The 26761-nt window shown below is 33.1% G+C and overlaps 2 protein-coding genes and 1 long non-coding RNA gene across 6 annotated transcripts in view; 1 reads left to right on the top strand and 2 right to left on the bottom strand.

Moving 5' to 3' along the window:
* The window catches only part of LOC109336111 (ABC transporter G family member 22-like), a 12540-nt gene extending 5212 nt beyond the window's left edge, over positions 1-7328 (top strand). For 2 of the 3 annotated variants that reach the window (XM_019572502.1, XM_019572504.1), the window contains exons 3-11: positions 1923-1990; positions 2579-2814; positions 3455-3610; positions 3746-3929; positions 4515-4823; positions 5146-5433; positions 5594-5878; positions 5957-6064; positions 6629-7328. In XM_019572502.1, coding sequence (XP_019428047.1) covers positions 1923-1990; positions 2579-2814; positions 3455-3610; positions 3746-3929; positions 4515-4823; positions 5146-5433; positions 5594-5878; positions 5957-6064; positions 6629-6850 — 1856 coding nt within the window. In that variant the 3' untranslated portion in view covers positions 6851-7328. The remainder of the gene's footprint in view (positions 1-1922; positions 1991-2578; positions 2815-3454; positions 3611-3745; positions 3930-4514; positions 4824-5145; positions 5434-5593; positions 5879-5956; positions 6065-6628) is intronic. The other variant, XM_019572503.1, reaches the window with a different exon arrangement.
* On the bottom strand, positions 8459-15483 carry LOC109336113 (prolycopene isomerase, chloroplastic). Of its 2 annotated transcripts, XM_019572506.1 has the most exons (14): positions 15027-15483; positions 13509-13715; positions 13317-13416; positions 12378-12460; positions 12215-12271; positions 11443-11595; positions 11271-11349; positions 10990-11138; positions 10752-10886; positions 10496-10609; positions 9361-9471; positions 9157-9265; positions 8739-8826; positions 8459-8707 (listed from the first exon to the last, which is right to left on the bottom strand). In XM_019572506.1, exons 1-13 carry the CDS (start codon positions 15441-15443, stop codon positions 8753-8755), a joined length of 1788 nt encoding a protein of 595 aa, XP_019428051.1. In that variant the 5' UTR covers positions 15444-15483; the 3' UTR covers positions 8459-8707; positions 8739-8752. The 2 variants fall into 2 exon arrangements, with proteins under 2 accessions (XP_019428051.1, XP_019428050.1); XM_019572505.1 differs by having other exon boundaries at positions 8459-8826.
* On the bottom strand, positions 20416-21216 carry LOC109335673. Its single transcript, XR_002106225.1, has 2 exons — positions 21011-21216; positions 20416-20792 (listed from the first exon to the last, which is right to left on the bottom strand). It is a non-coding gene; the product is annotated as an uncharacterized LOC109335673 (long non-coding RNA).

Here is a 26761-nt window from a genome sequence, read left to right as displayed (position 1 = left end):
ATATATATATATATATATATATATATATATATTTTTGTTTTAAAGTTTTAAAATAACATATTAATTCTAAATAATGATAATCATATTAAAGAAAAATTTACATTTATTTAAAATGTCTAAAACTCATCAACGATCAGGTAATTCTTTTAGTTATTTCCTTTTTAATATAAATTATTATGTTGTCTGCAAGAAATTCATCTTTTATTTTGCTATATAATTTTGTTTGGGTATCTTTGTTGCTGAAAATTTTGAAGTAGCTAAACCATAGTAGCTAAGATAAGATGAACAACTCAATCAATTAAATAATATGCATTCACTTTCCTATATCATTAAAGTTGCATTTAATCCAGAGATGGATAAGAGTTTTTTAAACATGAATAACTAGCGATGTCAATAATAAAATGTTGAAGTTTTATATTCCTCGTTGAAATCCCTATGGTAAATTTTTTGCACAAAATACATATGTTATCAATATTAAATGATTTATAAAAATATTTAAGATCTTAGGACTTTTGCTGCAAATGTTTGACAAACACATAATCTATTTTATAAGTGTAAAATCATTACGAACTCAAATAAAGTTATAGTATTATAAGTAATACTAATATTTACACATGTAAGAAAACTTGAATCATCATCTATAATGTTTAAAAGGACCATACAAATTATAAGTAGATGACTATGATCCAACCTTTTTTTATTGATTTTATGTCATTTTTTAAAAGAATTAAAAACTTTTCTTCCTTTGATCCCGCCAAACAATACTGTGTAGCCTTGTACCTCTCAAACTAAAACTTCTGGTTGTGACTCTTTTGTTGCCCATAATCTAAAATTGATCTCAATCACATCAAACTTTTGATTGAATATATACAATTTCAATTCATATTAAGGTTTAATCTCAAAACTAGTTGAGAATAGTATTTAAATTATATTTAAGAGAATGAGACAAGTAATGTAAAACTTAGTTTCCAACATACTCCCTCCATAGAAGTTTATTGGGCTAGACCTAGGTTATTCTGATACATGTTAAAGTTTCATCTCAAATCAATTAGCAATGAGATAAATAGCCTAATAGATATTTAAATAATGCCTAAGAAAATGATAGAGACAATGCCAGACCCCAATAATTTGATATAACTAAGGGTATCTCCCTATGTTATAATGATGTGGGAATCTAAGATTTACTTGCCAACAACTATTGAGATCATTAAACTGATACAATTTTATTGAATATTTATATGAAAGACAAGTAGCATCTTGGGGATCCTCATGCAAGTGTGCCAGTTACTTTCTAATCTTTTTTCTTTCTCTTCCTTTTCTATGGGATAGCACATTGTCTCATTCTTGGTCCCTCAACTAAAGTTCAGGTTGACTTTCTACCTTGATTTAGCTTCACTTATTGATCTCAATTGTCTTGGTCAATAGTCTAGTCTCATAGACATGGTCCAACATTGTCTTCCCACTTGGACTTCATGACTAGTATTGCACCCTTTTAGCAGATCATTTAGTTCCAATGATATGAGAAGCATCCATGCATAGTTTCACCAAAATCATTTAATAGATATTGAGAAAAAATATGTATACACTGACTATGTAAGAGTTTTTATATCGTCAGTATATCATTCATCGTTAAAATTTAATCATCATTCACTTTCAACTATAAGTAATACAAATCAATGGTTGATGATGTATTAACTGTGTGTAAATTTTTACATTGACAGTATATAGATATTTGTCTCAAGCTAAGGTAACCCTACCTCATAATTGTTTAAGGAGCTTATACTTGGAACATGCATTATTATTTATAGTACACAACTTTACTAAGTGAAAAATGATAAGTACTTGATATAGGCTTCAGTTGAAGGAGCTTCTTTTTCCCACCTTGAATTATATAAAAATAACCTTAACTATGTCTGTTGCAGCTGAGGATGTTGAAGCTGGAATTAAGACAAAGTTTCAAATGGAAACTACTCTGCCTATATATTTAAAGGTAACATATACATATTAAATGCTAATTTACTTCTAGTAACATATTACATGTTAAGGTACCATATATACTATGCAGGTGTTCAAACCTTCAATAGAGCATGACTGCATGAGATTGATACGTTCCTGCATATGTACTTGGGTAGATGAAGCTTAATTTAACGATCAACTTTGACCAATAGAACATGGCTAACAATAGTATGGTTGGTTCAGTCTTGTACAATGTTTCATTTCAAATGACATCAATGTACAATACTATTGGCTATAAATGAGGCTACATAATTTTTGAGTTAGGATCCTCTCTTGTACTAGAGAAGTAAGTACATCAAAAACAATATGAGAAAACAAAATGATACGCCCCATTTTTTCTTTTAAATATAATGAGGTAACATTTTTACCCGTGAATACAAATTTAAAAAACAACTTGCCTCTCCAGTACTGGAGAGGATTCTTTTCCATAATTTTACTCATAAGTATATGTGGTATGAATAGTTAAACACAAGTTTCTAATAAAAATTGTCTTGGTGCATTGAGCTTGATTTTGGTGATGTATTTTATGACGTGTTTGTGATGGATATAATGGAATTTGCAGTTCACTGATGTGACCTACAAGGTAGTGGTTAAAGGCATGACATCAACTGTGGAGAAGGATATTTTGAATGGGATCAGTGGTTCTGTAAGTCCAGGGGAAGTTTTGGCTTTGATGGGTCCCTCAGGAAGTGGAAAAACAACTCTTTTAAATCTCCTTGGAGGTAGGCTAAGCCAGCCTACAATTGGTGGTTCTGTAACTTACAATGACCTTTCTTATTCCAAATCCCTTAAGAGCAAGTAAGAATCTAACAGAAAATTTCACTTGGATATATACCACTTTATCATGTGAATCTAGAGAAACTGGAATGTGTGATACAAAATTTAAAACATTAAGCATGTTGATCATAGCTCAATCATTGGCAATTTAGACTGCATCACATGATGTGGCCGACTTCCACAACCGCATCATACTGCAATTGTGGTGTGACACGGAATCAGAACGATGCAAACGCAACACAACCGCATCGGACCACATTTGGGCCGTATCGGGCCACATCGAACCACATCAAATTAAAAAATATTCATTTAGTCACAAAATAATTTACGCCGCAACGGTCGCAATTGCAGTAACCACAACCGTAATTTAAAACGCTGACTATGTGTATGAAAAATCTTTTATTAGGAGATGCTTTCTCACTCACCTCACCTCGAAAGAGATTAGTTACTCAAAAAATATTAAGATACACTAATGAAAAGGATACAAATTTAGTAGAAACTTGTTGAAATGTTAGTTATCAGTATACATTTTTAATTAAGATAGAAAGTGGAGTTATGGATATACCAGTACAATTTTGAGAACAAAATTTGCTACATATAATGTAAAAAAGTGACTTAACTTGCACATATATACATAGCACTTACCTGAAGCCTATTGCAGGATAGGATTCGTGACACAAGATGATGTTCTGTTTCCTCACCTAACTGTGAAAGAAACATTAACCTATGCAGCTCGGCTAAGAATGCCAAAGACATACACGAAAGAACAAAAGGAAAAACGAGCCTTAGATGTCATCTACGAGCTTGGCTTGGAGAGGTACATTGTTCCATTCTTAACAATGATCTTTCTAACTATTATGTTCATAAAAGTCATGATCATTGAAAGAACATGGTAATGACTACATTAGTACTTCAATATATAGGTCAGTAATTCATCAGTTTATGTATGCAGGTGTCAAGATACTATGATAGGAGGTTCCTTTGTTCGTGGAGTATCCGGTGGAGAGAGGAAGAGAGTTTGTATTGGAAATGAGATCATAATTAACCCCTCTCTTTTGTTTCTTGATGAACCAACATCTGGTTTGGATTCTACAACTGCCTTGAGGATTGTTCAGATGCTGCAAGACATAGCAGAGGTAGTTCTCTCGTCCTTCCCTTCCGGATTGATAAGATTAAAGCCTTGCATCCAATCCTGCCAATTTGAATCTACAATTAAAAAAGGTGACTCAATATACGAGACTCCCACCTAACGTGATCTGAAGATGGTAGATGTACGCAACCTTATTCTCGCATGCAAAGAGGCTGTTTTCAAATCTACAACTGAATATCAATTGTTTTCGAAAGTAAAAAAGTTCATAACCAATTCTTTGATGTTAGAACACAATTAGTTAACTCAGTTGAAATAGAAGAAGGAAAAATGGCTCTGCTAACCATCAAGCCGGGTGAAAATTACACACTGATGGATCTATTTTGGCCATAGCTTGCTAGAATTTTTGAATCAAATTGACCATCATGAATCATGACAATGACATTCTTCACAATTCATTTTAAACTCTTTTCATTACTATTTAATTTTACTCCATGTTAGTGGCACAGTGTTATTGTATCTGATTTTATCTATTCAAAGGTGCATTTAATTCTATGCTTTAGCAATGAAACAACTATAAATCTTCCCTATGACTTGATCTTTATTATCCCTAACATCTTAATTATATGGTCAGTCTGGTAAAACAGTAGTGACTACAATCCACCAACCATCAAGCAGACTCTTTCACAAATTCGATAAGTTGATCCTTCTCGGAAAAGGGAGCTTGCTTTACTTCGGAAAAGCATCCGAAGTAATGAAATACTTCCAATCTATAGGATGCACACCACTGATTTCCATGAACCCAGCAGAGTTTTTGCTAGACCTTGCAAATGGAAACATAAATGATGTTTCCCTACCATCAGAGTTAGAGGATAAAGTGCAAATGGGAAATGCAGAAACCGAAACTCCAAGTGCGAAACCATCACCAACAGTTGTACATGAGGTAACTTTTCCTTATTAAATTTATGAGTAATTTACTACCCTCCACTCATATTTTTCATGTACCACACAAACCTCTAATCTCTTACAAAAAAAATACACAAAACCATCACATATTTATAAAATATTGCTACCGCGAACTCTAAATTGATGTTATACTTAACATATTTGTTACCTAAGTTGTCCATTCATGATATATGCAAATAATATGTCCTAAATGCAAAGACATATAGGAAAGTCAAAAAATGATAAATTTTAATGGCATTGGAGTATAAAGGAACTGAACAAGAGACATTTACCATCTTATTATACATGAATTTTAACAGTATTTGGTGGAGGCATATGAAACTCAAGTTGCAGAAGCAGAGAAGAAAAGGATAATGGTTCCTATCCCCCTTGATGAAGCAGTGAAGTCTAAATTACGTTCTCCAAAACGACAATGGGGATCAAGTTGGTATGAGCAATATTCAATATTATTTTCGAGAGGTATCAAAGAACGGAGGCACGACTATTTTAGCTGGTTGAGAATCACCCAAGTTCTATCCACTGCCATCATCTTAGGATTACTCTGGTGGCAATCTGATGCTAACAACCCAAAAGATCTGCAAGATCAGGTAATTTATTTTTTTCGAGAGCATAATTCCGACTTCCAAGTCTTAAAAGGCTAACAAAACCATGCTATAAAAAAGATATAGCATGAAAATACATCTCTAGTATTACTTAGACATGGTTTTTGAAGAATAATCATTTTATCTTCACCTTTTGTGATTGCAGGCTGGGCTGCTTTTCTTTATTGCTGTGTTCTGGGGATTTTTTCCGGTTTTCACTGCAATATTCACATTTCCTCAAGAGAGAGCCATGTTGACAAAGGAAAGAGCAGCTGATATGTATAGACTAAGTGCATATTTCTTGGCTAGAACTACAAGTGATCTTCCACTGGACCTTGTATTACCAGTACTTTTTATTCTTGTTGTTTATTTCATGGCCGGATTGAGACTAAGTGCTGGTCCCTTTTTCCTCACCATTCTCACTGTTTTCCTCTGCATTGTGGCAGCTCAGGTATGAATTACAGAAATTAATAAGAGCTTTGCTATTTGATATGAATACATTTGTAACTATGACTAGTTGTGAATCAAGGGTCTTGGACTTGCTATTGGAGCTACACTTATGGACTTGAAAAGAGCAACAACTTTGGCTTCAGTAACTGTCATGACCTTCATGTTGGCTGGGGGATTTTTTGTGGAGGTAAACACATCTGTTTTATCTTGGAGTACAAAACTTTCATTGCTTGACATCTTTGGAAGTGAACAATTTGATCTTGCACATAACAATTTAGATGTAACTAAAGGAAACAGTTCATGGTTGAAAAAATTAAAAGCACTAGGGGTACTTTTATTAGTATTTTAAGCATAGTTACACGGTACACAATGTTCAGTTCTGGTGGGTAGTATCTAGTTACATAATTCTGTCATCTACCCAAGTGAACTACGTACACATACACATACTCGTACCACGTACTAAGTAACTATGGTACCTAATTCTGTACAATTCTTTAGTTTTTACATTATTATTACAAGACTTCATATATGATAAGTCTGGTACGTTGTACACAAATATCGGTATGTGGTATGTAGGTTAAACGAAGGGACCATGAGTTAAGTTGAAACATGGGAAAATAATACCATAAATATAATTACTATATATTTGAATGTCATTTTTTTGTTATCAATTCTAAGGTAGACATGAATAACCTCTGAAATCTATTAGTAGAAGTAACTAACACCTACCACATGATCCTAAATTTGGCAGAGAGTTCCCATATTTATTTCTTGGATCCGCTACCTATCATTCAACTACCACACGTACAAACTGTTGCTAAAGGTCCAATATGAACACATCACACCTAGCATAAATGGGATCAAAATTGGCAGTGGTTTAACAGAAGTATCTGCTCTCATAGCCATGGTTTTCGGTTACCGTTTCTTGGCATATCTTTCTTTGCGGCGGATGAAGCTTCAATCAGGAGCTTAAAGGGAAGGTAAAGACTCGGGAGACATAAAACACATGTAAGATAACTCAAAAGCTTTCCCTTTCCCCTTTTCCACCTCCAAAACGCAACTCACAAACAGACCCCAAGGGTTTCCTCTCGGCATGAAGAGTGATATTAAATGAAGGCTCAGATGTAAGGAGGACCTACCAATTAAAATGCATGGCATTGAAGTCCATAGCTTCAGCTTCAGGAATTTTTGTCTGTCTAATATTGTGTGTAACTGTGTATTTTGCATTTCATTTAGCATGTTGAAAAGTTAAAATACATGCTAGAAGTGTTATCCTAGGCGCATAAGTATTTTTGTAGGATTTAGAAATGTCTTTCGAAAACAACTTACTCTTTAAGAATGTTTCATTGACTTCAGTTTGTAACTCTAGTAGTATGAATTAGAGGGTTTATCAATTTATGCTCCGTATTTGTCAAGTTTCAGTCTCATGTATGTTGTAGCTTTTGTTTTTTCATAACGAAATTAACTTGGAAGGTACTTATTATGTGTAAAAATAAGTAACATGATGATTAGTGACTATCTTATATACTTGCATGTTATTTGATTTACAAGTGATATACAATATTTATCCTATGCTAAATAAGTAAACTCAATGCAACAATAAGATTACTTCACTTATAACATAACCTTAAGGTAATGATTGCAAGTCGTTGCATGCATATACTCTCCTCATACCTCATTAGAAGAGAGTCTAGTGCACTGGGTCACTCTTAGCTAAAAGATAAACTTGTATGCATAACAAAATACCATATGAATCAAAGACACCAAGATTTAGTAAGAAATTAAGGATTTATTAGGTAATTTACATGAGGTAATGTATTTTTTTATACAAAAACATGAACCATCACTTATAGAATTCTTTGAACAACATGACAATTCATGCAAGATATTAGGGTGTGGCTCCTCTAATATACATTTTGATAATATGCATTGATCCAAACCAATGAAAATAAGTGTTGTTGAGATCATTTCACTCAATTAATGAATCTATATTTAAAACTTGGTCTAAATTCATGCAGAGAATCTATAGTTGTTTTAAGCACAGAGTTCTATTAGTAACCTTACCTACATGTATGTAAAAAAAATGCATTTTTATGTAAGGTTACATATAGTGTTAATAGTGAAAATTAGTCTGTTTAGTATTGCTGCTATATTGTACATTTGTTATATAGTTGGGCCCTTCTAACAATGTAATTTCTTTTTAAATGATGAATGAATGAAACAAGCAAGGAGTTATCTAGTTTCTCCCTCTCTCTCTAACATAATGTCTTTCTAAGTGCACCAATTTGGTTGTTTTGCTCAGTCAAAACCAGAAGCAAGCGTCTCAAAAATTGTACCACTCGATGTGTTATGAGTTGTAGTTGGTTGAAAAAAAAATATTTAAATTAAAAGTTAACTTATTAAATATTTTTCTGATCAATCATAGCTCATGACACATAGAGTGATATATATTTTGGAACATAAGACTTGTTCCCATTAAAACCAGCATATAAATGCATAGTTAGAGCAAACAATATCTTCATATTCTAATATAAAAAAGAAAGAGTTGAGTCATACAGTATTGTACAGACACTTCAGAAAATTGTAGAAGAATATAAACACATTTTATTCCTTGATCTGCAACCATGTTGTTTGTATAACAAGATATGACAACAGTTATGTTACTGCATCCATCATTTGTTCTATATTAAAGAGTTTTCTATGACAAGAATTTGACAACTTTCTAGCACAACAAATAAAATTATCTCTATTTCTCACTGACATTTTATCTTGTGTATATATATATGCGCATCTCGATAAAATATCATAAAATTCGAAGGGACGGAAAAAGCTGTCCAAATGTGATTGTATACAAAACATCGTTGTATATTAAGTCTCACGCTAGTGTTCTTAACCAACCAAGCAACCCAAGCAGTGCCGAATCTAAAGGTGGTGACTTTTTCTCCAGGCCTGTTTAAAAATAGATTTAGATGAAGGAGGCAAAGTGCAAGCAAAGGAAAAATCATATTAGAAGTCCACCACCATTCTCAGCAAGAAAAGTTCAACAGTATTATAGACCATGACATTCTAATATTCATAAATTCAAAATTTTAGTTAGTCCCGTAGCTTGTGGGATTCAGGCTTGATTGTTGTTCCAAATCTCTTATGGCGTTGTGTATTAAAAGTATAAACATACTAAAATGAAAGTTCGACCGATAGCAAAGCATAATGCAAAAACAGCTACCAGTTCCCAGCTAATGTTAAATACTTAAATACACTCAAAGGAAAGCTTTAACTTACCAATATCAGCCGCTACACGATGGGCACACATAACTCCCGAAAAGGCGACTGCGATAACACCTTGTCCAGGGAAGCAGCTATCACCAACACAGTAGAGACCATCTATGCCCTGAAGGTTTTATTAACGAATGAATTAGTTATCAGCGTGTTCTACAAGCATAACAAGATATAGAAGTTGTTATTAAACTTTAGGATAAAACTTACTGTGGTATTAAATGGCATTCCCAATAACCCCTTTGGAATACTGCGAGGCATTGGTCCATAAGTTCCCTCATCACGAGCTAGGTATCGCCGATGTGTCTTTGGTGTTCCTACCTACAATAGCCCACAAAATTTCAGAAAATAGACAAGGACGAGAATCAAATACCAAAGGAAATCTTATATGCTGCAATATAGTTTCACCAATCTAGGATGATAATTCAAATATGTACATCTAACATGATAATGGAAATAAGATGATGCAATCATGATTACAGAGCTATCTTCAGCCTGTTGTGTATGTACACTTACATGAGTAGAAATATCGATTTCTATTTTGCCAGTATGCCTCGCTAAGAAAACAGATAAAGAGGGGTTCTCGAATTTTGTTTCAAGAATGCAATTTCATAATAGCATTTTAATCAAGTATAAATATCATCACTTTCATCCCGGAAAGGACAAAAAAGGAGGGGGAAAAGTATAATTAATCCCACAGAATTATTTTTGACATTTCGAAATTCATACTATGAAGTCACGAAAAGGATTTATTTGATGGAACATTATTGTTGGGGGGAAATATATAATACTTACAACTAAATTTTGAAAGAGAAAATTGTAAAGACAAACTCCTCTCTGAGTAAAAGAAATAAGTAGTATCATATGGATTATGCAACATACAGATTGTGTCTATGATAACAGCAACAATTGTCATGAACAATTGTATTTACGCTTCAACATTTCTTTTTAATCATTATCACTCTTAGCATAATGGAGTTATATCCACAAGCAGTGACATTGGCAATAATTATTATGGTTTACAACAAATATATCTCCAGATTATCACTCAAGTTAAAAGGAAAAGAGCATTACTTAAGAACCATAACATAGATCATTGTTCCATATACCAGATCTGTGTAATTCTATACTAACCGAAAAAGCTCCATAAATCCAAGTAAATGCTATGTCAGGTTGCCAAAATTTATTAAAATTAAAACATTCTAATGCCAACCAATGTAGATTGTAGATCGAAAAGTTTTCCCTACACCCTTGTAGTTAAGAAAACTAAGACGCGGAGAAGCAGTAGACGATTCACACCACCTTGATTTATTTCAATTAGATTTTCACAATGTATGGAAGATACCTCAATAAAATCAATGGCCGCTCTAAGACCTGGAAACAATTTCTTCTCTAATCTGCTTGTGATTTCATCCGCTACAAGTTGTTTCTTTGCCTCATAATCTTCTCTTGAGAGTCCCTATTCCAGAAAAAAACTGACATTTAATATTGAGATTTTATGCATATGCTAATCTGTAAAAAAAGGATAAAACAGGAGGCAGAAAAAGTACTTAGTTTCAAAAACCATAGAAGCATTTAGGTGAAAGTTTTCCATTGCCTACCTCCCAGTCCTCGATGGAAGAAGTTGTGAATATGTGAAGGATATGACGACCTTCAGGAGCCAATGATGAATCAAGAACAGTTGGTATACTTAAAAAGATACTTCCATAAGGCTTTTCCAATCCGGTCCAGTCATTCTAGAGAAGTGCCAGAAGTCAATAATGAAAACACATAAAAACGATAAGTCATTCAAAGGCACTAAGAAGACTAAGAAATCATGTTGAGGAAACATCCAATTACTTCGAGCACAAAATGGTGGCAATCCGTATCTGGTGGCAAAACCTCAGCTTTAACCCCCACGTGAATTGAAAGAAAAGATGGAGCTTTAACATAAAGTTTCTGGAAGTTTTCTTCCTCTTTTGGAATTTCTTCTCCCTTCAGTAACTTCCCTACAGTGTAACATTATGCAATTAAATATCAACTAGCAAAGCTAACAAATGAAAGAACGACAAGAAACGTCAAGATAATCATTAAAAGGTTAACATAAAATATATGATAAAAATTCATGTCTGAAAACCAACCGAATGTATCCCATCTAGTAGCATTTGATATTATGGTTTTAGCAAAGAACTCTCTGCCATCTGAAAGCCTCACTCCTACCTGAAAATCACATAACATCGTATGATTCCTGAGAAATAAAACGCATCCTTTGTAAATATGTCGTCTTTGTTTCTATGGTGATGCCTTACTTACAGCTTTTCCCTGCTCAACTATAATATTAGTCACATTTGCCTTGTAAAGTATCTCACTACCCTGATTGTTTAGACCTTTTGCTAAGGATTTTGCAATCCCACCAACACCACCGAGAGGGTAGTTAATCCCACCATAGTGTCTGTCACACAGAACCTGATGGCAAAATAATTGTGTCAAGCAATGAAGCAAGAAATAGAGAGCAAGAAGGAAGATGAACATGTAACTAATAGTGTTTTGACTTTTTACTATTACACAAGTTTCAAATTCAAAGTGTCAACTGTCAGCCCGAAATTTTGTTATGTGTTTCAGTGCTACTGCATCATCCTTACATCATTCTAGAATAGTTATGGGACAAATAAAAATAACAGGCAAAACAGAAAAATAAAACTAATAATGAAAGGATGACATTGACACGGTCAAGAAAATATAAAATATAAATATTTTTTGAATTAATATGTGTTAATTGTGATATTTTAGCTTGAGATGCATTTTATTTGTCCATTTTTTGGATGTTAATACCATTATATGAGTTACTTTTCATTGGCACAGGAAGTCTAATTAAAACATTCGTAAAGTTACTAGGACAAGCAGTGAATGTTGTATCAATTTCAAGTAAAATTCCATATCGTGCTATTTAGTCAACAAATGATTTTTGCAATCCATTATACACCTAATACCGATGAATGGAAGTATGGCTCATGGACACTTCTACAAGTATCATAAGAACACCACTTAAACTGAAAATTGCAAAAAGTTACGTGAACAGCTTTACCATGCTTGCATTGATCATTGGTGTCTGCAGAGCGTTGACTGTGCTCACTATAAAACACTGCAATGCCAGAGTTTAAATGAATGAAAATTACAAATCATGTTCTAACAGATATAATAATTATTGTCTAAAGTTCTGAGTGAATGAAATAAGTTGTTTTCTCTACCTCAGCATCTATGAAAGACAACAGCTGTGGATCTTGAATGTACTTCCGAGCTATGGCCCCAGCATTTTGTGGCAAATAATAAGCTGTCATATGATAACATCATCAAAATAGTTGATGGATAAAATATGAAAATATCGATAGAATGCTCAAATTAGGATAGAGTTTGGAGGGATAGAGAGAACCCTTATCAGTAATATTCAGTAGAGCACCGGTATTAAGCATGACAATGCGTACTAGTTCATAGATGTTGTCTACTTACATAAAAGTTGTAGAGTCTACTGGCAAAATATACCACAATCATGATGACGGACAGTACCACCCTTTGCTCTACTCAAGGCATAGCAAGTAGTTCTTTGGACACTCACATTTATTGAAATCATAATGTTAAAGGTTTATCACAATTTGGTATTGTAATAAACAGATGCATACCATAGATTTCAGAAAACTAATCAGAATTTCATAGCCAAAATAGGAGGTCAATATTGATTTTTTTCTAAAATGATTCTGTTTTATCACCCAGCCAAAAGAACTTGACTACAAATGAGGTGTAATTGTCAAGGGTACACATATTCTTAAAGATAAAAATATGATCGCACGAGTTACTTCCACAAGACTAACTCCTATCTTTTATTCATATTCGTTATAGGATAACATTTCTTGAGTTAACTAGTTATATGCTGCTGCATTTTAATGTATTGATTCAAGCAGACAGGGTTTAATGATGTATTGTTCCAGTTTTCACCGTTTGCTTCCCCTCAATACTTCTATTAAATCGTAGTTATTCTCGCAGCTGAAAGGTAACTCCCTTATATCAAACATAATACTGAAAAGTTATGCTAAGTAGCACTGGAAAACAGAATCATATCCTCAAATACCTCCAGAATTGAAGTTTAGGTAAAGTTCCTATCCTTTTAAAATAAACAAATAAAATAGAAGTACCTAGTGTCAAGCATTCGGCCGGCTTCTTAAAAAACTGTCCGAAAAGGTAGAGTGGCTCCTCTATTGACTTCAATTCCAACGAATTCAGAGCATTGAAAATCTAGCCATCACACACATACACTTTTAAAAAATGAAATACAAGTACAGGCAAAAATGCCTTAGGAGGCTGTAGTGACGTTAATTAAGACAAACCTTCCAGCATAGACCGTAGAATTTGAGGATACCTTCCTTTTCATGGGGAAATTTCCTGATGAGTTCTTCAATGAATTGATCATATTCTCTGTGCACTCGAACAGAAAGGTTGTTGGGTAGATGGAAATGAACAGTTGTTGGATCAGGTACCACCTGCATCTGACAACCAACTGCTTCCAATGCTCGTGTTATCAAATTGAGATTGCCCTACACAAACATAATGTACAGTGTTCATCATCCTCGGAAGCATACTACTCAACATAAATACGAATTGAAAGTTAGTGCCCCGAACTACAAGTGGTTGAGTTATTACTAACACATTAGCAAATTACACTTATCTGAGCCTATTCGATCAGAAGTTCAGAGTCCAAGATATGCATAAAGCAACATGTGGTCATGTGATTTTCATTGAAAAACATCTACCCATATAATCTTGATTCCTAACTTTGTGTCTCATAATAGTCTTTCTGCTATTTTACAATAAATAAAAAGCAAACTAGACGCATTCATTTTGTTCAGCGCCACTAGCTAACTAGCTAAGCACAGTAACAGTGATACTAACACAGAATAGTGTGCTTACTTGTTAATATGCAAAAATCACTTATGAAGTATATAAATAGATTTTAGTTCTAGCACATAGCAACCAGGAAAAATCAGAAAGTCCCTATCATAAGGCAGCCATTCATATTCCTTCACTTTAAAATCTTGCTCAGAGTACCAACAAAGTGTTGGTTTAGAGGTGTAAAGCTCCGCTAGATCCCCAGGATGACCAAAAGGTCAAGGATTCAATTTCTGGGAGTCACACTTGTTGGGAAGGGCAATCACGCACCCTGAAAGGATTAATTCCATAACAAAAAGGTGAGGGGATATCCTTGGTAGTACCAGAAAATCTAGCTCAGAGTGAGCTCACCATAGAAGTTAAGACCAACAATTTGCTAGAAGTATAGGCACCTGTATCTTATTTTTATCACACCAAGAGTAAATTGCAGTGAAAGGTTCTAAAGTGCGGGTGCGATCACAGTTGAAATTACCACAATTGATGTGGCCACATTTAGAGCTGTGACACAGTTGTGGAGACTGCAGAAACTTGATAACATAGACCACGAATAAATGGAAGTAGAAGGTTCTAAGTCGCAGTTAAGTTGCATTTACCACAATTGATACGGCCAGTCGGCCACAATTGCAACCACGATGCAGTCGTTGGCCCGCCAACGACGCAATTTAGAACCTTGATAACACAACAAAATCATAAACAACCCATGATTTTAAATTGTGGTTTTAAATTATGGTTATGATCAGTTTTCAGACAATTATAGCTAAGGATGCCAATTACAGAGACTAAAAAAAATATCGTGAACCGCAATTCAAAACCCAAACCAATAGTGTCTGTTAGTGAGTTGGGTTTTAGAGGAAAAGGCAAGACTTCAGAGCCATGAAATACAAATGTGATGACTCTGAAACCTTTTATTTCCCATCCAAAATCCGACTCACAAGCGGACTCTTAAAGAAAACACTAACCTTTTCACTGAAACCAAACATGACAGAAGACCCAACATCAAAAGTATAGCCATCCCTCTGATAAAACCCAGAGCTACCACCAGGGATGACATACTTCTCCAAAACCAAAACTCTGGCACCCTTTACTGCCAATTGTGTCCCTGCAACCAAACCTCCAATCCCAGAACCTATAACAATTGCATCAAACCTTTCACCACTATTCACTCTTCTTCTTTCCCTCACCTCTTCTTCCACCACCACGTTCATCGACGCAGCCAACACCCTTTTTCTTGAAGACCCAGATGCAAATCCAGTTCCTCCATAAGGTAAAGGTTGAATCTTTGGGAGGTGCAGGTTTTGGAAAGTGGGTGGAACATGGCAAGTGTTGTATATGGGTAAGGCATGTTGGGGGACTGAGAGAATGGGAGAAGTCAGCATTGTTGAATGAAGGTTTAGTATTGTTGTGTAGTGTGGTGTGGTGGGGTTATATATTTATATGGCAAAGTGGGAAATTACATGGGTGTTGTGGCAGATAGGACAAACATTTGATGTGGGATTATTGAAAATATTAGAGTGAACTACATTAACACCACCTTTGTGTTTTAGTGAAATTACACAATTTTTTTTTAAATCTACACAAACTATCATTATTTATATGTATATATTACACTAACTACCCTTATAAGAGATATAAGTGTAATTTCTTAAACAAAAATAGTGACGGATGTAATTAAGTCAAACAAAATATATTATATTGTAGAGACAAGTCCAAAAAGTATAAATTTGATGTATATTCATTATTTTTTATTCATTACAAATTACATCAATAAGTCTAAGGATGTGTTTAAATTACTCTCGTATTATATTGTAACTAACCAAAATAAAGAATAAACATCGACTTTTATACTATTTGGATTTGTCTTCACAATATATCGTATTTTGTTTGACTTAATTACACTCGTCACCATTTTTTATTTAAGAAATTACACTTATCTATCTTACAGGGGTAGTCAGTGTAACATATATATATATATAATTAGGGGGATTTGTGTAGGTTTTAAAAAAGTTTGGATGGTTTATGTAGTTTCACTAAAACTCATGGGGTTTCAGTATAATTTACTCAAAATATTATTATTCTACCAACCCCATGTACCTCTAACCTAATTTCTCACAATGTGTGCTAAGGAGGTCTTAGTACCTTTCACTCCTCTTACTTTGACATTTGATCTAGTAACATACTCAATGCTTAGAGGGGTAAGTAGGTGTACTAAGACTATTTATTTATTTTTTGGTAAGAAATTAATTATTTTTAGGGTGTATAACTGTGTTTCTCAATAAATATCACTCTTATAATTCAAATCATTGATCTTTTAGTCATCATATAAATTTAATGGGACCTAAATATTTGATTTGATTTAACCAAAACCTAATCAAATAAATATCATATGATTGTATTTTCTATCAAAATTAATTTGGATATGAAATGGTGATCTCTAGTCCAGTGTGATACTTGGGAATTTAGAACAAGTTTGTAATATTAGAGCAATTTCTTGTTAATATATCTCGTGATAATTAAAATGAGCATTTTTAATAGATTGTTAAAGGTTTGAGTAATGTTATGTTGTGTGTTTAAAAAATAAATAATTGATAGAAGCAAATATTTAGAACACTAAAAGGGTCAATCTTGTTGGACAAAAGTATAGAGCATTCTTTTTAAAATTGAAAATTAAGTACATTTTATTTTTTGAATGAATTAATAATAGAGTATATATACTTATATAGTATTCATCATATTAATTAGTAATATATTTAAATTTTAAACTTTAACATACATGGCACAAATGGATATTTTTAAGTATTCTATAATGGAATAATAATATAATAAGTATAATTTATGAAAAAAGGTTATTAATAAATATATTTATAGAAAGATTTACCTTATTTAAAATGATAGTACCCTGATTGTTGTTCATGTATTTAAATAATTACTTCTTTAGATTTGATATTCATCAACATAATTAAATTCAATTAAAATTAAAATTACATTCTATAAATGATACATGATGGTATTTATTTTATCAATATATTATTTTACTAAGAAATCAAAGAAGAGGGAACACAAGAGATGGAAGAAGGTGGAGATGCAATCCTCAAGAATATATATACGTTTCACATAGGGATGGTAAAAAGTTGAAATGGACACGGATAATACTTTCCGGCACACATACTCATACTATTTACGGATATTTGCATGAGTAGCGAAATTTGCGGGTACCCCTTAAATTTTTAAGTTTCAAAATATATTTATATATTTTATAATTATTAATATATATAAAATAATTATTATATTATAATAAAATTTATATATGTTAAATTTATCATATATTTGAATATATTATAACATAATACAAAAATAGATAATATATAATTATAAAATAATAATAAAAATGTAATATGTAAATTATTTAATTAGAAAATAAATTTATAAATATGCTTTTACTGGTAGGGCAGGTATCATGATACCGGCTCCTACCCATAAGTTATTTTTATGGGTATCCGTTGCGGATATTTTAGCAGGTACCCACGGGACGAGTATTTTTGTCATCCATAGTTTCACAAACATAATTAATAAGATTCATGTTTGATATTTTTTAATTATTCGTCAATAATGTTAAATACGTAAATGATAATTGAAACCATGAAATATAAAAGTTTCTTAGCGAACATACTATTTTTTCTTTTATTAATTTATTAAAATATTTTATATTCCGAAAATATTATATATTTGAAATTATTTTATTAATTTAAGATTGTCACAACACCTCCTTTAATGGATCAATAAGAGCCACTAAATCACAATGGAACGAAAGATAGATATTTATAAGAGAAAAAAAAGTATATACCGATAATGTAAGAGTTTTCTGTACTATCAATTTAATGTATTATCTATTATTTATATTTAATTTATTGACTATCTTTTGAAAATACAAATTAATAATAAATAATATATTGACTGTGTATAAATCTTTATATTATTTATGCATACATATTATACTCTATTTATAATGCATTTCTTCTTTTACTAATCTTCCGCATTTAATTTAAGAAAATAAAATATTCTCTAATATAATAAGATAAATTATCTCTTTAGACACTAAAATTATGATATATATTATATTTAACTATTTTTTTTAAAAATATTTTTAAAACTAAAAAAATATGGTATGTGGTATAATTTCAATGTTAGAGAAAATAATTTATATTAGGATCTCTTATCTCCTACCCACATCCCTTTTCAGGTTCTACATTTCACCCATCAAAACTCTAGGGACAAAACAACCATAATGGACATCATCCCTTAATGCCTTAAACTTCAATCATCATAGCACACATCATAAAATAGATCCATTAAAACTGAACATTCCAAAAACCCAATCCCTCATCATTACAAACTCAAATACAAAACTGTGGATCAGTGTTTCCCACTACCGATAATGCAGGTAGCCGACGTGAAGAACATATGTTAAAAATTTATAGTTTCTAATTAATATTTGAGTATAATAATATAATTATATTAGTTTATTTATTTAAGATATTATAAAGTAGATGATCTACTATTTCTATTAGTGAAAACCGAGATCAATAGTAAATATTTGATATGTGGTTAATAAGTACATATTCATGTTGGCTCATATGGATAACGTGAATAATATCTTTTAATATATTTGAAAAGATTATACTCTCCAAACACTAAATCGAAAAACATTTTCCTTTGTAAGTCCCTTTGAGAAATTCTGAGATTTAATTGAAGAAGATGATTATAGAAAAAATTTTAAGGCATGAAATTCAAGATTTTTACAGAATTGATAATACCATACTACTACATGTATAACAAGTGGAAATAAATAATATATATTTAAAAGTATATTTCTTAGCATAAGATAATGTCTTCCCATATATCACATTTTTACCATTTATATGTACTAGCATGAAATTTAAGATTTTTAAATGATACTAGTTCTTAATTGTCACTCTGTTCATTTGTCTATAATCTGTGTATAACCTCAGTGTCATTCTTCTTCTTAACCAACAATCTTCTTCTTAACCAACAAAACTAGTAAACCCCATGGTGAAACACTTGGCCGTATGAACTTCTTAGCCAACAATTCCTCTAATTGCTTTTTCAACTCAGCCAATTCTAGTGGTGCCATCATGTAAGGAGCAATTAAGATGAGTCCATTTCTTGGTACTAAATCAATTTAGAACTCTACTTCTCTCATTAGTGGTAAACTGGGAATGTCATCAGGAAACACATCAGGGTATTCACATATTACTCGCAAATCTTTGATCTCTGGCTTTTCCTCTCCTTCCAAGGAAGCTAGGAGAATGCATGCTAGAGCTCCCTCTTTCATGGAAGTCTTTACTTCATTGGCTGACATCGAGATCTGGCAACTAGGAGTGTCAGAGGTCACACTAGGTTCACTAAACACTTCAGTTTTATCAAAATAGTTAAAGAGGTACATGATTAGGAGATAACCAGTCCATCCTAATGATAACATTTATTTGGGATAACAGTAAGCATATCAAATCTATTAAGAATGTTCTATTGTTTATAATGAGATGACACTTTGAACATAGAGTTGAAACTACCATTGGGAGAATTGGTATGGGTAGAGACAATCAAGTCAAAGGGTAGGGAATCTACTTGCAACCCTAGTTGTATCACACAATCAAAAGATTAAAAAAGAGTGTGCCACGCCTGAATAAAACATCATATATGTGAACACTCAATTTTGTCTTGCCCATTCTTTTATACAAACAGAAATGTTCAACACAAATCTCATAATGGAAAATAGTGAAAAAGAAAATTGTAAAGCCAATAAAGCTACAAAACTGAGTAAAACCTTTCATAAAGCACAATTAGAACTGATGACATTGTGAAGCATTTATGAAATTTTACAAAAAATAGCAATCAACCAAGAGTCACAAATGATGAGGCAATGAAATAGATGCAAATCAGAATTATTATTCAGTTAAAATCAACAACACTGATGGACAATCTTAAACGAGAATAATCAGAAAAGACAAAGGGTCTTGATATGTTGAACCACAATTGGCAATTCAAAAGTTTCTTGTCAATAGAACCCTCAATCAATATAAAAAGGTGAGGCAGTGTAGTCAGAAGGGGATTCACATCACACTCATACACAGATGCATACACACCATACAAGAATTAGAAAGCAACACCATATAGGGAACTCATAGATCACACATCATAACAGCTAGGGAAACACCTGCACATATACCGCGAATCAGAATACCACAAACACATATACACCAAAGGGCAAGAGAGCAATACATCACTGAAAAGAGAGCTATCACACATACACAAGGGAACAACCAGAGCAGGGAAGGCAAAGGATATATAGTCAGCCCCAGGTAAGCCTCTTATCTCATTCATTTAAATAATTACAAGCAAAATGCATTGTCTATCCAAATTATATTCTGAATATCAGGTAAATACATACATCCATATTCCATTAAGAATTAAAACTAAAACTTGCAGCATGATAATCTTAAATTAATACAATTCGTTTTTGGATAATTCTCCGCCCAAATCGGTTACATGTAATCAATCAATTTCATGCTGAAAAGTTGAATTGAAAAGGGATAAAGTTCATCACCGAAGCCTTTTGATTTTGCCGATTTTGAACCACGATCTTACCGCTGAACGAAAACCACCATACACCTATCATATTCACCCTCTCACTTTACCTTAATGAGTACCTGTAACGATAAAAACTTATAAAAATTAAAAATGGAGGATAAATTAGAGAAGATGGAAGAAAAATTAGAAAGGGGAATTTAGGGATTTAGTTCCCTTTTAGTACATTGTGTCGTGCTGAGGAACCCATCGCCGTTGGAATGGAGGAGAAGATAGAGAAATTGAGAAATGAGAATAAACGAAATCCTAAACCATTTGCTCTAATTAAATTAACCCCTACCTCGTGTGTGAGTAAGAGAGAAAAAGAGGTGAAGATGTTGAAGTTCCTATCAAGAGTGAAAATCGGATCCCATGAGTTGAAAGCACGGATGACGTCATATATGGGGTTTCTAACGCAACCGGAGGAGAAGAACCCATCGCCGCCGGAGAGAAGAGAGGATGGTGAGGGATTTCATCCCCTTTTGGGGAAATGAAAGGGGTAATCGACGGTTACCCCTTTTTGCTTAACCCAACTTTCCTTTTTTCTAATTTTTTAAAATCATTTAATTTCTTTACTATTTATTATTTTTATTTATCTATATATCATATGTATTAATAATATTATATGTTAGTAATTATATGAAGATGAACATTAATTAACATATTTCATCTCAACTAGTGATTATATACTTTTCCTTAAATTATGTTAGCATTTGTTTTTTTTAATAGAGTCTAATAAAAATGTATCTTTTAAAAAGTAATAACTTAAATAGTTTAAATAGAGTTTGATAGCTCGGTCTATAGCCTATGTCATCTCTTTCTTTCCGCTCTTAGTGGAAAATCGATCTACAACCAATGTTGTTTCTTTGCTATTAATATCATATTCCTAAAAATGAATTGTTTATACTTATCTAATGAAAATATATCCTTTAAAATGATAACTTAAATCGAGTTAGCCTCTTGCTAAGTCGCAAAACCGATCTTCTAACCGAAAATTGGGTCACGACAGCTGGCGACTATGTTGGAGATTCTCATAAGAGAGTCAAGCCCATAACTGCTAAGTGCAAAGATTTAAATACCTTTTTTTGTTTTATTGTTTTATAATTTATTTATTTATTTATTTTTCTTCAATATTTGAAATCTTATCTTGATTATTTATTCCAGCTTTTCGGGGGTGAAATTTTATTTGTTTGAACGCTTCCCCACACATAAATACGGTACACTCGAGTTACACACACATGTGACCTATACCTAGATATTAGAGATTAGGTTTGAGATAAAAAGGGACATCTGCCTTACCGGTGCTAGTCTAGTGCCAAATCTTGTATCGGTGTGATAGACCACCTAGGTTATTCCCGATATTAATGTCTAGTCGCTTAGGGAGCTAGTCTCCTTTCGATTCTAATTCATGATATTTGGTTTTCCTTTCTTTCGGGATTGGTTGCAATATGATGACCTAGAAGTCTAAAGCTTTTATTCAATCCACTCTAAATAAGACTTAGTACCTTGCCATAGGGTTATGACCATAGACATTCCAAAAAAAAGCTATAGGATGTACCACGTATAAGACACGGGAAGCAGACAATTTATTTTTGTTTATCATCATGCATCATAAAAGGGGACTTACCACCGCTAAATTAGATGAGTCTGTCATCTGCAGTAAGTGATGTACAAATGTCACAAAAGTAATTAACATTCACATCATACCCTCTAACAGGCTAACCACCCAAGGGTGACATCTTCAATATAATAATAATGTTGGGTACCAGCAGGTCAAAACATACCTAGAAGGGGGTTGAGTAAGTGCAATGGATCTCTTATTCCGCTTTTCCGATATTTTGCGCAGAACTGAAAACTGCTGCACTTAATCGATTAAGCCTGGTTTTAATCAATTAAGGAGTGCTTGGAATTAATCGATTATGCTTGTGGATAATCGATTATCCTGAATCTTGCACTTCTTGATTTTAAAATTTCATGCACAACAAGTTACCGATTACCAATCCTTATACAATCAATTGATTAAAGAGGTTATAGACTGATAACAACACATATTATAACATGCAACTCAGAATTAATCAATTAACACGAATGTAAAGATCAAAAGTAAAGGAGATAAGAGATAGAAAATTGTGCATAAGGAATTTTTATCCTGATTCGTTTGTGGTCCATTGGAAACTACATCCAGGCCTCCCCTTCTTATCTTGAGAGGTTTTTCTTCACTATTGAAATTGGTGTTTGTATACACGCACACTTCCAAATACAACTAAACTAAGACACTTCTTTCTTGGCACTTATGAGCTTAACAACCTTGGTATGACCTATCTAACTTGCCTACTTAGATCTCCCATCCTTTCACAATTCGGCCCAACCTATGTATCGCTCGAACCAAGACCTCCATGTCTTTATAAAGATTGTCAAGATCTCTCTTGAGGTGATACTACTTACCAAGAGATCAACTTCCTTGTTCGTCATTGTTTTTGATGAGTTGTCTTGAGTACTTTATACTCGGATACAATTAAAATCAATCTTAAACTCTAAGCAGAAAAACCCACAATAACCTAATCTAAATGAGAATTAATGCAAAAGGTTTTCATAAAAAGATGTGCACACTTTTCTAGAAAAAGATTTTCCTCACTTCAATCTTAAAGAAATCAAGAAACCTATGCAAGAATGCAATGCATTGAAAAACCTGAGATATATGCAATGATATGAATATCTAAGCTCTATTTAGAATGCTATCACTCTCTAAGCTCTCTTAATTCAATTTATCACTCTAATGCAATGTATGAAAATGATGTTCAAGTCATTTTCAAGTTATACCACATGGGCTAGAATTACAACCTTTATAGAAACAACATTGATGCTATCATTAATCGATTATAGTGTGTTTTAATCGATTAACGAGCTTTTAAAAACTGGTTTCCTGTTATATCTTAATAGATTAACCAATAACTTAATCGATTAACACACCAAGTGATCAGATTGGTTAGCTATTGTAATTCAGATAATCGATTATATACAATACATAATTGATTATGCTATATATACTTTAGTTTCTTGATGAATGGTAAACTACCTATATGAGATGTGATCATGCAATACATGTTTTTCAAATATGCTATACCTTTAATGCAGAAAAACCATGTATGTAGATGCATGAGCTTATTTATCTTATAATTTCTAGATGTTATATCTCAATTTAATTCTTGTTCATTTTAAGTTCTTGTGAGACTCTCACCTAGATTTACCTAACCTAAACTCAATCTAAGGTAATCATCTTAAGACTTCTAATAAAGTAAAATTACAAAGCCCTAAGTCTATAAATATCACCCTTGAGTCTTCAGCTTGTTGTTTGTTGCAAGATCTTCAAACGTTCTTATATATCCATTGTCTTCATCAAAACCAAGGTCAACTTCAAATATGCAAGTCATGACTCATTGCACTTTCAAATAAGTATAGGGTTATACCATTTAACCCAAGACTATGATCAAATTTCATATCGCGTCATACTCATTACTAAATGTAACATCATGGAAATAATTTCATATCATAAACCTAGATTATGATCATTTACATTTATAACATACCCTTCGATGGGCTCGACGCCCTATGGATAAATATTTATTCATATAATAAGATGGAAATTGTAAGCAAGACCACATTCCCCACACTTAGGATCCACCACTCTACGGGGTATGCATCATATATGTCATACATTCATCATATACTTTGTTATTTAACACCTTTTTTGAATTTCCTAATGTGGATGCTTCTCCAACTATTGAAGAGTATAAAGTCCTCATCAATATTAAAAAAAATCAAGTAGACTCAAGGTGTATCAATTCACCGATCATTAGAATGTCACTGAAGATATCATAGAGGAACTCATTGGGATTCAGCCGGAGCCATATAATATAATAAAGCAAGGACAAAGTTATGGGTAGAAAACTATTTTCCTGGAAAAAAAACTTAGTAAAATGGTTGGAAATTTGGGATTTATTTAAACCAACATTTGCCTTAGTTGTGTATGGCATGGTTCTCTTCCATTTCTTAAACGATATGGTGGATTAGGCCGCAATTGACATCTTCGCTAAGTTCAAAAAGTTTGTTACTAACCCTGTTCTATCCATCATTGTAGAAACTCTACTATCATTTCAAATGTGTCATGAGAAAGATGTTCATAAAATTCGATGTTGTGTCCAACAAATATTTGTATGGTTGGTCATCTGATTTAAACACCATCGATATCCGGATTGGAGTTGATATCCCTTGTGCATATTCAGGTATATCACAATCAAGCCTATGCAACTTTCAGACTAGAAAAAGCTCTTCGTCGAGGTCAATCCTAGAAACTTCGGGTCGAAATGTGGCATGTATGACAATCATCCATAAATCATGTACTCTTATGGAGGCCATGCAAATATGATCTTCATGGGTCCTCGAGGTTGTATCACTTTTACCCCAGCTCTTGTACTTGGCCAACTTAAATAAGGAATGATGCTCGTACCTCCATAATAGTTACAAGGTTCCATAATCTGGTATAGAGATGGAAAACCAATAACGCGACCCTCATCAAAATAAGAAGTGCCCTAAAAAGATTCATCTCTATGGGTAGAAAGAATTAGGGGAGCACCAAGCCTACTATACCAACAAATATAAAGAATGGAGAGTTGATCGGATGAAATCAACTACAGTGCCACCACCCACAATACCACAAGAACCATGGGAACCATCCCAAAATGAACTGCTGCTAATTAGTCAAAACAAGCTTCTGGAAGCCAAGCTAGAAGAGGCTCGAGCCCAGATTGAAAAGTATGAATTGATTGTTGAAAAAAATAACAAAACCGTCGATGCCCAAAGAAAAGAGAAAATCAACCTGAAACGGGACTATGCTAGCATGTGTTCATCATGAGATAAGTATCGTCTAATCAAAGTTGAAAAAGAAAAAAAAATGAGAAAATAGCTGAGCTCACCAGGTCTGGAAAGAAAAAAGATGAGAATATAGCTGAGATGAGCCATCAAATGAAAGCACGAGGATGTGACCTGCATACTACACAAAGGGACATCCATACTCTAGAGGAAAAGGTAGAGAATCTATAGGCTTTCATCCAAGAAAGCCAAAAGGATGTGAGCCAAACATGAGCTACCGTAAAAGAGTACCAGGTAGCGCTTGATTAGACCAGAAGAAAGGAAGATCAACTAAAAGTTATGTTAGAAAAGATGGAAAAAACTCACTATCAGGCCTTATCTCAGGAAAATCATGACAAAACTCATTTTTCTGAACAAATGAGAAACCTTGAGGGGCTTATGACGAGTTAGTAGCCAAACAACATGAATGGTCACAGTATTGAGAGAATATGCTCCTATAGTGCAAGTGAGACAAAGACAAATGAGAAGGAAGCTGCAGGCAAATTATTGAGGGTATTGAGGACTTCACATATAATGGGCTAAGAACTTTTGACGATGCCCGCCAAGAGATGGAAATGTACCCAAAGACTGAGCTGCATCTGACAATGAAGACATTCTATGAAACTTGTGTTAGGCTGGCTTGGAAACTTAGGAAATGGAGGACTGCTATGTCTTGAGAAATTTGAGCAATAATGTAAAAAAAAGAGGAATATTGTAACTCTTATTATGAATAATAATATAGATTTTTCTTTCTCGTACAATCTTTCCAAGTTATTACCTAGTCCAGAGTTATAATGGCTAATCGTCTCATCTGATATGTAAATAAAGTCTTGAAGGAGTAAAAACATCTTTCATTTATATATAATCTTGGTATGAGACCTTGATGAGAACCTCTTTTGGAGATTATTTTTGAAACAATCTATCTTGTTTGGTGTTACTAAACCCACAATTTTACGGTTATTTTTTAAGATGAAATTTGGGCAGCAAAGAAATAACGTAAGATAAAAGAATATGGTAAAGAAGTGAGGGTGATAGGCGCCACAACAAAGATGTTGATAAGCCGGGTGATGTTTGCCACAAGAACGTGGTTCTTGATAAGAACTTTTAATCTTGGTTCAGCCAAGAAGTTTGGAGAAGACAATGC

This window comes from Lupinus angustifolius, chromosome LG20, assembly GCF_001865875.1.
Source record: "Lupinus angustifolius cultivar Tanjil chromosome LG20, LupAngTanjil_v1.0, whole genome shotgun sequence".
Classification (NCBI taxonomy): domain Eukaryota; kingdom Viridiplantae; phylum Streptophyta; class Magnoliopsida; order Fabales; family Fabaceae; genus Lupinus; species Lupinus angustifolius.
This window is presented reverse-complemented; position numbering and strand designations above follow the sequence as displayed.

Bases quoted from the DNA above. Each gene is read 5' to 3' on its own strand.
- LOC109336113 (XM_019572505.1), bottom strand. From the start codon at position 15,443: ATGCTGACTTCTCCCATTCTCTCAGTCCCCCAACATGCCTTACCCATA. The intron at 12,272-12,377 runs GTAGAGAAAACA...CTGGCATTGCAG, and splicing joins TGTCTTTCATAGATGCTGAG to TGTTTTATAGTGAGCACAGT. The intron at 10,887-10,989 runs GTAATTGGATGT...GCACTTCTCTAG, and splicing joins GCCACCATTTTGTGCTCGAA to AATGACTGGACCGGATTGGA.